Source organism: Gallus gallus, chromosome 1 (assembly GCF_016699485.2).
Source record: "Gallus gallus isolate bGalGal1 chromosome 1, bGalGal1.mat.broiler.GRCg7b, whole genome shotgun sequence".
NCBI lineage: Eukaryota > Metazoa > Chordata > Aves > Galliformes > Phasianidae > Gallus > Gallus gallus.
The window spans coordinates 170,272,265-170,285,566 of NC_052532.1; the positions used below are offsets into that span (position 1 = coordinate 170,272,265).

General features: G+C 39.6%; 1 protein-coding gene across 5 annotated transcripts; it reads right to left on the reverse strand.

The window, feature by feature from the left end:
- Positions 1 to 491: 491 nt before the first annotated feature.
- On the reverse strand, positions 492 to 12,997 carry NEK3 (NIMA related kinase 3). 5 transcript variants are annotated; one of them, XM_040705546.2, is made up of 15 exons: positions 12,732 to 12,997; positions 11,745 to 11,838; positions 10,931 to 11,007; positions 9,838 to 9,921; positions 8,715 to 8,782; positions 8,513 to 8,599; positions 7,376 to 7,430; positions 5,880 to 6,080; positions 5,468 to 5,537; positions 4,713 to 4,756; positions 3,705 to 3,807; positions 3,045 to 3,191; positions 2,342 to 2,476; positions 1,390 to 1,516; positions 492 to 660 (listed from the first exon to the last, which is right to left on the reverse strand). In XM_040705546.2, the coding sequence occupies exons 1-15, from the start codon at positions 12,846 to 12,848 to the stop codon at positions 594 to 596; spliced, it is 1,476 nt and encodes a 491-aa protein (XP_040561480.1). In that variant the 5' UTR covers positions 12,849 to 12,997; the 3' UTR covers positions 492 to 593. The 5 variants fall into 5 exon arrangements, with proteins under 5 accessions (XP_040561480.1, XP_046756174.1, XP_015131509.2 ...); XM_046900218.1 differs by having other exon boundaries at positions 5,468 to 5,549; XM_015276023.3 differs by having other exon boundaries at positions 10,931 to 11,028.
- Between the last annotated feature and the right edge of the window lie 305 nt (positions 12,998 to 13,302).

Sequence of the window (13,302 nt, forward strand, 5' to 3'; positions counted from 1 at the left end):
GTGCCCTCGGAGCGGCTTCGGGTTGGAAGAGCTGACAGTATACGTAACGCTTTCACAGCATTAGTTTGTCTCTATATCAAAACGGGAAAGTTAGTCCTTATTTAGGAAGAAATGAGTTTTCTTCCACACATGCATATGGCGTACATAACATTCTGGTCATGGAGGTAATTAAAGCAAAAGCTCACCCTAAGGTATTGTCACAAGATTAATGATGTGTGATCTAAGCTTCAATTAGCAAAGCTATATGCTTTCCAAAACGTGCCCTCCAGACAAGACCTGTTATGTGTACAGTGCTGTGCAGTACTGGAAAACACCTCTAAGCCCATCCAGTCCAACCACCAACCCATCCCACCGTGCACACTCACCACGTCCCTCAGTGCCACATCCACACAGCTTCTGACCACCCCAGGCATAGTGACTCCACCACCTCCCTGGGCAAAGCTGTGCAATCCCCCCTCAGCTTTGTGATACAGAAAACTTGTATATTCAGATTTTTTTTGACTGAGGTGATTTTATTAATAACTCTATTAACAACAACAGATTACAGATAGCGGCAAGACTGACTTCCATTACTGTAGAAAAACTCCAGGTTTTCAGTCAGTGTGTTTCAGTACTTTTTCCAGTTCTGACACCCAGTCTGGGTCATCTTCCTCGAAGTCCCTAAAAATAGATTTCAAAATGTTATTTTGCAAAGCAAAATGATACAACTTCATACAATCTTTATCTGCTTTTTATTCCTTTTTTTTCTCTAAAATTACACTTAGCAGGAGAAATTCTGTTAACAACATCATCACCAGAGACTTATTTCCCGCACTTCTGTGATTAAGGAACCAGTAGGGACTCCCTTTGGCCTTCTTGGCCACCTGGGCACACTGCTGGCTCATATTCAGCCAAGCATCAACCAATACTCTCAGGTCCATTTCCCCTACACAGTCTTACAGTCACTCTGCCCCAAGCCTGATAAAATAAGTTTTATGCATGAAGGAGCATGAAGAACTATACACCAATGCAGCAAGCACACTACCAACAAGCAGTATTGCTGTTGATTATCTGATTTCAAGGTCAGAGTACAAAGATGTCTCATGCAAGAAAAAGTTTGCACACTACCACAGATCTAATTTCATCTCCTCCTTTTTGACAAAGTCACCAGCAAAAATAATCTGCTAACAACGAGCAACTTCTTGAATCTCAACATCATCATGAACTATACATATAGCAAAGAAAGTATTCAAATACCAAATGCTACTGAATTCTACTATCACTGTGTAAGAGAAGAATGAATTTAGGAGATGAGAAAAACACTGTTGTCTTTTTTTAGAGGAATATATATATTTAATTGCTTTAAGGCAACAAACAAAACAAAAATACAAGGACATCATTTGGACATACGTATCATCTTCATCAGATCTAGGCTCAAGTCTCTCCAAATCTGTGTCAATATCTTCACGTTCCCCATCTAGTTCATCAGATGCTTCAGTTTCATCAGAAAGTGGACCTCTTAATATATTTGCAGAAGCTTTGAAAGCATAAACCAAAATCATAATTTTTAGAATAAAATTATTAAAAATGTACATACAATTACAGTTTTCTAGTTTGTCTCTAGATCTTTGCAGATTCCAGTACAAGCTGTTCTCTATTTTAAGTAGAGAGATAAACCAGTAACGTAAGGTTGGATATCATGAAAAGGCTCTGCCCCAGAGGGCGGTGGGGATGGAACAGGCTGTGCAGTGGGCATGGAACAGGCTGTGCAGTGGGCATGGAACAGGCTGTGCAGTGGGCACAGCCCTGAGCTGCAGGAATTCAAGGAGAATTCTGGACAACTCTCTCAGATTTATGGTCTGATTTTTGGGTGCTCTTGTGTGAAGCCAGGAGTTGGACTAAGTGATCCTTGTTGGACTGAGTGGGTCCCTTCCAACTTGGGATGTTCTACGATTCTTTAACTGGAGACAGTATTTACACCTGCAGCTATGCATATCTACAGCCTACAGTTACCTTCTGCCATCCTACCATCCCCTCTTCAAAACAGGGTGGTACTGACTCAGTGAAAGTGGTCTCCCTGATGAGGCTACAGCCTAATTACTCCATCTCAACAGCTCACATATTATATTATGCCTCTTAGCAGGGCAGAGACTGTTTGACTCTTCAAATGAAAGTCTTTCATCGATGCAGTGCAAATGTACAATCACTCAGGAATTCTCAGTTGGATTTTTATTCCCCAGGTTCATAATTATTTGGTAAACTATTATTGTTTAAACAAAATCTATCTTCATGTCTGAACACTAATGCACGTGTCACAACGATCTCTATACACAGGGCCTATTAGTAAACATAAGGAATTTACCTGGTTTATAAATTGTGTATGTTTTAAATGCTAAGCTGACATCTGCATTACTGAGGATGTTCATCAGGGTCCGAGGAGTTTCCTTAGCCCACTGCTTACGTGGCTTATTTTCACTGTAGTTTGTAACAGAGCCATCTAGGTATAAAATCATTATTAAATACTATTATTTAGATGAAATTGCATTAGCAACATCAATTGCAAAGATCGTAGTTAAGAGAAAAACAGGTAGAAAACTTGTTGTGCACAGCACCAGTGACCTCTCACAGTGTACTTTGGGCTGAGTTCTGCACCAAACTCAGTTGCTGAACAACTGAGTTCTGCACCAAATGAATTTTGCACAATATCCTTGGCGTCATTCACTTCATGGAGTGTTAAGAGGAGGGTTGCTAGCATAATTTCTTAGCAATAATTTTAATTTTAGGGTTGCTCATGTTATTTGTGGTTTTCATTACTCTCCAAAACACTCCCATTACCCAAGACCATCAAGAAACCGTCAGTCTCAAATGTATCTTTTCTCTTCAGCATGGTGGACTTCTTGAGTGCTTGTTAATGGAATGTTTTTAAATGATTTTTACATCATTTTTAAATGATTTTTACATCATTTTAAATATTTCCTGTGAAGTTCAGGTCTTTAACATCAGTAAAGAAGCACTGATATTATTTGAATTAAAAATGCGTAAAAACACATTTGATCAAAACTTACTTTTATTCTCTTCAGATGTAAAACTGGAAGAAAGCAAGGGAGCATTTTCCAGGACATCCACTACTGTACTGAATGTCCTCTTCTCCCATTGCCTCCTACGGAGATGTGTCAAATCAGTAATTCCTGAGAGGACTTCTGAAGTTTCTGCTGTAATTACGACAACAACAAAAGATGATAACCAGTGGATATCTCACTGTTTGCTGTCCATTCAAACTAGCACTAGGCGTTCAGCATTTCATATTTGATTCTTTGAGCACAATTCTTAGCTTAGAAAAAGGGTGTAGAATAACCTCATCAAGTGCATTTACTCCATACCAAATGTTTTCAAACAATTCATAGAATCATAGAATGGCCTGGGTTGAAAAGGACCACAACGATCATCGAGTTTCAACCCCCCTGCTATGTGCAGGGTCACCAACCACCACACCAGGCTGACCAGTGCCACATCCAGCCTGGGTTCTTTCTTAATCCTCTGGCCAAGACTTTTTTAAAAACTTGAGATGAGCAGTAAGAATCAATACAATTAGGAAGCAACAGACGATGGCATGGATTTATGTAGATGCAGGCTTGCATGCTCTACCTGTTTAAATGTCTGGATCAACAACATTTAAAATCACTAGTTAGAAGGAAATTCATAAGCCTTAAAACTGTAAAACTTACCTTCTTCATCATTTTTCCTTTGTTCTCTTGTGCATTCATTCAAACCTTTAGTAGTATTTTCACTTTTCAACCTGCTACATGTGCCACTTTCATCTTCGCTTTGCTTTAAGAGAATAAGGGCAGTATTAACCATTATCTTTGTTGTCCAGAGAAACAAAGCAGTAATATTAACATGGCGTTAAGTATTATAATTTTACCACAAGATGGCTGCCTAAGGATCAGAGAACTAAATTGCAGACACCATGAAAGCAGTGGCAACAGCAATTGCACTGCATCTATTACTACACTACAATTCACACTGCACGTTCTTTTCTTGACAAGCTCTGTTTTTGAGGTAGTATGAACATATGAATGCAGTTACTTGAAGCAATTTGTGGGTTCTTGATCTTTTTTTTTAACGTTTGCAAACAGCAGCAATATAAAGATGAGTCCTATTCCCTGAGAAAACAAGTTGGACCCAAATATTAAGCTTCTCAGATTGACAGGTCTATTAAAAGAAGAAAAAGTTGAGCCCTGCTGGCAACATGTTTTGAAAAATACACTCAATATAGCTGGGACAGGCTGTGCTATAATCTACTCAGAAGTGATTTCTTGGTCACTTATTGCTTAATACTCCTCACCTAAAATCTCACATTGGTGCTAAAACCCAGTGAGAATGATGTCCCGACCGGACTGTTTCTACAGGAGACTGTTCAAAATGTTTCCCTGAAGCAAAGGAAATGCATGATTTTATGCAGTATCTTAGAACTCAGAAAAGTGAAATTATTATGATTTTATATAACTGTAATGAAATCCACTTTGGAACTGAACTAAATGTGGAAAACATCAAAATGTTACAAAGGTCTGAAACTGCAGTTGAACTCTGCAGTTGGAGTGCAGATGATAGCTGGTATAGAAGACTGGTCTACAGCTTAGCATGCTAAGAGTTTCCAGAATGGTATTTTTCTCTAATACAGAACATTCTAAACTGCCAAAATGTAAATAGTGTATTTATATTTGAGCACCTACCTTACTTTCTTTCTTATTTGAGCCTCCACCAGCTGCAACACTACCTGATACATTAAGGGACAGATTCAAGAGTTAATGCCTTTGGCAAACATCTGTGGTGAAGTGGTATTTGAGGGGTATGACATCATTACCACTGAACCAGGTGATGAAAATTACTTCACACTCCTGTCTGTATCTCATTCTCAACACGGAGTCCCTCTATGTTAAGTTCCTCTGAACCTTTCTGCAATAAAACACAACTGCTTGTGCTGCAGTTGTGTATAAGTTTGAGTGTCATTAAATGCATGCAGTGTAGTTAAATTTATGCATTAGATAAAATCCAAAATCTTCTACAAAAAGCAAATAACAAAAATAACTTGTTTTACTGTATTCTGGGAAAGAAAGCCCAGTCACATGTAAAAGAGAGACAACAGCAAAAAGTTTTGCTCATTTTAAAATTAACAAGCTTAATCCTAGCACAAGTCTAAGGCTTAAAATCTTTTACTGCAGCACTGCACTGTATTTCTGACAGAGGGGAGGTAATGATGTATAGCACTCAGCTATGCCCAATTACAAGTCCTCTAACACGAAGCTTCATGATGGAATGTTTCATACACTGTTCAAGTATTTTCCATATGAGTTCAGGAATATGAAACGTTGAAAGAATTAAAGATTGATTCAAGCATATAATATTAAAATTTTAAAGCTGTATTTAAGATCTTACAATTCCTAGTCACTTTATTATTCCTATGCCAAGAAAAACATCACTGACTTACCTTTTGGTCTTATTGCAGTGCCTCTGCATTTCCTGGTTTCCTTTAATTCTTGCTTGAATTCTTCTGTCACCTGGAATTGTACCTACAAACGTTTGTACTGTAAGATATTAATCTTTCTCAAGCTACTGTATAGGGCACTTGTTAAAAACAGACTTGCTATACAGAAGTATCGTTACAGATAACAATGCCTTATTTTAGCAGCATGATGTCAATACTCAACTTTTCTTCTTAAAACCCTTCAGGAAATTCATTTTTCTGAGATGTCTACAAATATATTTATAGCTTTTATTGTAGGACCTACACAACACTACATTTCATACTGTTATATCCTACCAAATTACAAAAGAAATATATTTAGTGTCTGACACGTAGATATTACTGCTCAAATCCAGAGACAAAGACTATACTGTACCTCAGAAGGGAAACAATTTTTGATAAGTTTGGTTAAGCAGCCTCTTGCAAGAATAGTAGTTGCTGATGGACGATTCTTTGGATTTCTCTTAAACATCTGTTTTATTAAGTAATGGAGTTCATAGGAATAGTGAGATGGCAGTGGATTGTAGGATCCTTTGCAGACCTTAAGAATTAGATGTTTCCAGCTATTGGCTTGAAACTGCATTAAAAATAAATGAACATCAGAGCACACAGTGTGTAAAGTATTAAATAAATTGATGTCATTGAAGAGCAACTTTAATATTTATTATATAATAATAATGGTATGCATCTATGTAGGCTCTCTATAGTCATATTGATTTGGCTCCTGATTTGGGAATTTCAGGCTGTAATTCAGGTGTGCAGTTATAACTCTGAGTGAATACATCAGTAACTATTTTACATTTTACAGAGCTATTAAATGGGCATTTATTTATGCTAACAATTAAATAGATATAATTTCCTGAGAATTAAAACATCTCAGATTTGTAAAATGTCACAGCTGCTAAAAAAGGAAGGCTGCTCTGCTTCTTCTTAAACACTGCCTTAAGAGCTGTGACATTGCCAAAGCCATGCCAAAGCCATACTTAGGTTAACACACTTCAATGCATGTGGCCTCAGCACTCAGTCACGTGCAATATCAATTTCTACACTAATACAGCTGCAGCTGTAAGGAATCTTTTGCTGTTATAGCTTGATGAAATGAAACTGCTTATAAAACAACGTAAGACAAAATGACCTTGTGTTAGGATGACATCGTTTTCCTGCAAAAAGAAGTTATCTTGATAAGGCTTTTAGTCTTAGCTATGTGTCCATATAAAGAAGGCAGTGAAAGTTAACACTTGGGGGGCATAGCATCAAACGTGAAATTCAGTGTACTATAAATGACAGAGATACAGAATCATACATTCAGCTTTCCTCTGTCCCAGTAGGAGAACACTACTTGCACAGCAACTTGATTTAACAGTCATTCACTGATGTGAGGTTCCAAACTGCTTACTACTTTTATTTTGCTATAGTTGCATACGATATATGCATGTTAGCAAAGATTTTGAGTGTCCTTGCCTCCATCTTCTGTGATCTGCTTGATCCTATTAAATGCAATGCTTGTTCCAACATCCCAACAGATATCTTGATTCAGTGTGGGAACCACTGGGCTTCTTAGTCCCGAATCACCTCACTAATAGTGAGGAAAACCAAGCAAGCAAGAAAAAGAGCTGTTTTTGAGCAGTTCTTTAAATTTCACTGGGCATTTCACAGAAGGGTTCAGTAGACCATGAGCTGCTGAAACACAGAAGGAAAGTAATGGGAGAGAAGTGGGAAGGGTGGAGCAGTACCTCCCTGTCTCAGAAAGAGCAGCAGCAAACACTTCAGTTAAGAATGTAATTCTCTATGAATCCATCACAGTTCAGCTAACTGCTGATTAAATTTTAAGGAGTTTCAAAACTGTTCTAATATCACCACAGCCATACTTACTGGATGTCTAAGAGTGCACAGCTCATACAGGATGCATCCCAGAGACCATATGTCACTGTAGGCATAGAAAAAAAATAAGAGAAATCGAGACAGAAATTACAGTTTAACAGCAAATAAAATAGTCCAGTAAAAGTGAAATTTACTATCTGTATGTAACTGAATTGAATACACTAAAATAAATGTAAGTAATTATAAAAGTCAACATGATAATGTGCTTAGCCTCTCCAGCGGAAATGATTTTACTTAATTTAACCCACCTTGAAGTAAATAAGGTGGATGCCATACAATTGTACTCAGCTTTTTATTCCCAGAATGTCTTCTAAGCAATTTGCTTTAACAATATTTATATCCTTCTGCACTGCAAAGCCTTTGTGCCCTAAACATCAGATGGCAGCTACACAACCCTAATTCTGAGAACTGGAACTCTAGTCCCTGCCAATGAACATTCTCCTACTGGGAAAGCATCATGGTTTCTTCACACAAAGCAAGTATTGACACCTGCAAAGGATGCAACTTGACACTATATAAAAGAGAAGCAGAAAAATCTTAAGCACTATAAAGCTCTCCTCTCTGCTGTGAAAATGAGTCACTTTGCAAATCAGATTCAGGTACAGCTGGGGCTGCAGAACAGACCTAGAAGAGGGGATATACAATAATGCAGTAATATTGAGTGTGAAGAAGCTGTGAACACGGTTCTATCAGGTTGCTCACAGAAGTTCCTGCATAAGGACTAGAATAACTGGGCTCAATAAATCTAAGAGTCATCCCATCTGTAGCCATTATCCTTCCATTATGAAGACAGGCAAGAAGAGCTTAAAAAATGAAACAAGCCAATAGAAACAAACATTCATGTATGTATTATGTGCACATAAATACATGTATGTATGTGTCTTACTTACACTTACAAACGCACGCAGAGGCCTGGACAGCAGTTTTTGAACTTCTAAGATTGAAGATATTATACTTTCAGTTATCTAAATGAAGAGGAACTTAGGCCTTCACACCTATGGCCCCTGCCCCAGAAATTACCCCTTTCTCAAATCAGTACTTGCCTGGAACCAAACAAGTATCAGCCACAGTCAGATAACAATAAGAAGTCAGCCAGTCGTTATCTGTGACCACTGAAAACATGAATACCTTTTGTTGTTGTATGGCATGTTTTCCCATATTTCAGGAGGTACATAGTAAGGAGTTCCCACGTATGTGCAGGCATATGACACTGGGCTATTGAAATGACAAAGAAAATCCACATGAAATATAATGCTTCCAGACATTTGGTACTATTTATGTATCGCAAAATAAAACACCACCACTGAAATCAGTGGAAATATCCACATACTGTGCAAGAAGTCGTGCAGATCCAAAATCTCCCAACTTTACTTTTCCATTTTGAGTGAGAAAGACGTTCTGCATTTCAAGAGAAGAACAGATTTATACACTTAAATCATTTTTAGGAAACGCTTCTGCAGTTTGTACATACAAAAAAGACATCCATGATCACTTCCAACAGCTTGTATTTCCTTTTACTTGCTTAACCTAATGCTTCTAGGAAAAAAAAGTTAAGAAGTACGTTTAGCACTATGGGCCCAAATTCTCAGCATCAGTAGCAGAGAAAGAATCAGAACCAGAATCAGAGGGCCTGGAGCGTGTCCAGAGGAGGGCAACAAAGCTGGTGAGGGGTCTGGAGCACAGGCCTTATGAGGAGCAGCTGAAGGAGCTGGGGTTGTTCAGTCTAGAGAAGAGGAGGCTCAGGGGAGACCTTATTGCTCTCTATAACTACCTGAAGGGAGGTTGTAGTGAGCTGGGGGTCAGCCTCTTTTCTCGGGTGACTAGTGATAGGACTAGAGGGAATGGCTTCAAGCTGCGCCAGGGAAGGTTCAGGCTGGACATTAGGAAATCCTACTTCTCTGAAAGGGTGGTCAGGCACTGGAATGGGCTGCCCAGAGAGGTGGTGGAGTCACCAACCCTGGTGGTGTTCAAAGAGCGTTTGGATGTTGTGTTGAGGGACATGGTTTAGCGGGAACCATTGGTGAAGGGCGAATGGTTGGACTGGATGATCCTGTGGGTCTTTTCCAACCTTAGCGATTCTATGACGCTATGAAATGCCTTCATCTCAGGGCAGTACTCAAAGCACTAAGGGCATGCTTCTCAGTTCCTATCTCTTTGCTAGGAAATAGTATAAAAGAAAAAATGAGAGGCAAGATAATTACAAACTGTTTACTCCAGACACCTTTTTTCACGCTTCCAATATTGTTCTAAGTTACCTGCAGTCTGCCACCAGCACTTGGTGCTATCACCAGCGTGGCTATGAAGGGCATAGTTACATTATGATGATGTGTAAGACCACAAGGTTCCATGCAAGTGAAAAACAGCATGTAGCAGTAGTAGGAATTATGACAGAGAGTTGAACGCCCGCATGCAGAAGAGTCTGTAAGTGGCAAAGAAAAATTTGCTCTGTTCACCTTGGATTTGATATCCCTGTGCAATACACGCTTATCGTGAATGTGCTTCACACCCAGGCACATCTGCACAAACCAGCAAAGTATCTGAAAAAAAAACCAGTAATGAAGAGTTATAATGGTTCAACACTGTAGGTATAGATTCCTTCACTAACAGATTAAAAATAAAGCACAAAAGAAAGTGTGTTTCCAACAGCTGAAAGTTAAAAGTAACTCTAGCACAACGGCCTCCAGCTTCCACAAAAGGCTGAATGCTTTAAAATGAAAGTATATATATTTTAACCAGGGAGTTCATATATATGAAGCCAGGGAGGCAGTAAAGGTCATTTTACATGTGTCCTAATGACAATTTCATAGCAAACAGGCAGATTAAAAATACTTGCACTGAGATAATACGCTGTTTCTAAAATGAATTGTTTTATTTTAAATGTACAAAGTAATGGTCTTAGAGATGTTTGGCCAATCTAAGTGTGACATTAGTTGAGGACTGTGGTCTTTCCATTTTAATGGAGATGACGCTCATAAGTCGCAGGATGTGGCTTTTAAATCACAACAACATAACTCTGAAGCTATGAAATTATTTAGGAGAAAGCTCAACGACAGGAGTTAATGCCTCATGCTTGCTTCACATGTTCAACTGATGCATAATATTTTATTTAGTCTCTTGACTAATTTCAATTATCTCATCACAGTACTTTATTTACTTTCCATTTGCAGTACCTCTTACTTCACTGGTTTGTATTAAATTCTTACTTAATTGCATACATTTATGCATTCAAATCTGTGTTTTTCACACTGTTCACACATTTCTCAGATACAGACAGCAATCTTTTTCTTATTCCTTTTGCAGCCCAGTACTTTGCTTCTTTCATTATTTCCAGCAGAAATGCTTCTATTCCCCTGACGGGTTGAGGAGTTGATGATTGGAATACATAAACTTAGTGATCTTTTCCAACCTTAATTATTCTGTTACCATCTTGTTTCATTTAATGTAATTTAAGGTGCTTGTATATCTAATAATTTTTTCATGTGACACATACTACAGTTTCCATGAAGGACTCCAAGGTCCTTGTTTCAAAAACATGTATTTTCTTACCGTGTCTTCAGGGAACAACTTTCCTCTTTGGTCTTTAATCTTCTGCATTAGATCTCCATCGTCACAATACTCCATCACTATATACAAGTGTCCATCAGCTAGAGTTCAGGCAATTTACGAATAATTAGTAATTTAATGAACAGAATACATATATTAGTGCTACTATAAAGTTCCAACTACATGCTAAAAATATGATCTTCATACCATAGGAATATGCAACTTTAAATAAAACTTTACAATTAAATTTCAAAAAAAAAAAAAAAAAAAAAACACTCTTTACTGTGTTCAGTTTGGGGCCCCTCAGTCTAAGAAGGATATTGAGGCCCTGGAACGAGTTCATAGATGAGCAACAGAGCTGCTGAGGGGTCTGGAGCACAGCCCTGATGTGGAGCAGCTGAGGGAACTGGGATTGTTCAGTCTGGAGAAGAGGAGGCTCAGGGGAAACCTTACTGCTCTCCGTAACCCCCTGAAAGGAGAATGTGGCTAGGTGGGAGTCAGCCTCTTCTTCCACATAACCAGTGATACAACTAGACGTAATGGCCTCAAGATGCAGCAGGGGAGGTTCAGGTGGGATATTAGGTAAAGTTTCTTCTCTGAAGGAGTGGTGATGCACTGGAATGGGCTGCCCAGGGAGGTGGTGGAGTCACTGTCCCTGGAGGTGTTTAAGAAACATTTAGATGCTGTACTAAGGGACATGGTTTAGCAGGACATGTTGGTGGTAGGTGGATGGTTGGACTGCATGATCTTGGAGATCTTTCCCAACCTTTGTTATTCTATGATTCTAAATACAGATATTTTAAACTTTTATATTTACCTTCAAATGATTCTTTATAGGCAACAACATTTGGATGTTTCATTTTAGCCAAAAGAATAGCTTCCTTCCTCGAGGTCTCTACATCAGATGAAGACTGAAAGTGTAAGTGCATTTATATAAAGGTCACTCTCATGCATTTTCATATATACACACGACACATCTTTAACTCACTTTATTCTGTAATTTTAAGAAGTCCTTTAGAAACTTGAAAACTACCTTTTTTAATGTAAGGTTTATTACTAATTGTAGACTTCTTCCTGGATATATTGCTGCTTCAGTTAATGATTTCCTATTTTAACAGCGTAGAGCTATGCAACAACACATCAGCACACAGACTTTGGAACAGCTGACAGCTACACTGCACAAACTCAGTATAAAACCAAGAGCCCAAGTATTAACTTAGCTTCAGCCTCAAGAAAGCCAGAGCCTCCCATTTTGTGATTTTTTTGTTAGCTAGGTGCAGCACAGGTAACCTGAGTAACTGAGTTTCAGCAATAACATAAGGCTCATTTCCCCATTGGATGTTGCAGGTGAAATCCAGATTCTTGCAGAGTTGATAGGAATCCATTCAACCACATCAGAGGAAGGGAAGTTTTTCCACCATGAGGGCAGTGAGGCCCTGGCACAGCTGCCCAGAGAAACTGTGGGTGCCCCATCCCTGGAGGGGCTTAAGGCCAGGTTGGATGGGGCCCTGGGCAGCCTGAGCTGCTGGGTGGCACTGCCCATGGCAGGCAGTTGGGACTGAGTGGGCTTTAAGGTCCCTTCCAACCCAAGCCATTCTGTGATGCTATCATCCTATTATCATACACTTTCTAAAACAGACCAAATTTTGCTACTATGCATATTAAACCAGACAGTTACTACATAGCTATGTACCATGTAGATGCCCAGTAAACTAAATTCTCAGCAAAGGTGTTTAGTTCCAAGACTACGCTATATTTGTTATATACAAAGTGGAAGGGGAGGAGATGCGCGTGTATCACTTACCACAGGAAGCCTGATTTCCTTCATGGCATACTTCTGGTCGCTGAGTTTGTGCTGAACTAGGAGAGCTCTCCCGAAGGACCCTTCTCCCAGTACTTTCAGCACTTCGTATTTGTCCATTCTTTACAAACCGGGGCAGCCGAGGCCCCGATGCCTCTGCCAGGGCGGCGAGCAAAGGGACGCCGCGGAACGGCTCCTGGAAGCCCGGCGCTCGGACCCCAAACAGAGCAACCCGCCGCGGGGCGGGAACGGAAGGCGGTACCCGCCCCGGCCTCTGAGGCGGCGCGGCGCGGGCAAGGCGGGACACAGCCATGGCGGCGGGTGTGGCCCTACATGTGCTGCTGGGTAGGGGTTGGCAGAGCACAGCCATCACAGCAAGGGCTGGTTAACGATTTGCTCCGCCGAGCATCGTGGTGGCCTGAGAGACTGTTGCTGCACAAAAGCCAAGGCCTAAGCCCTGTAATCCAAGTCACTATGTGTTTTCTGTACACTAAATGTGCGAAACTAGTGGTCATAAGACTAACACTGGAAAAAAGATGTAAAATATTAAAGAGTGGAGTTAAAGCCACATGAG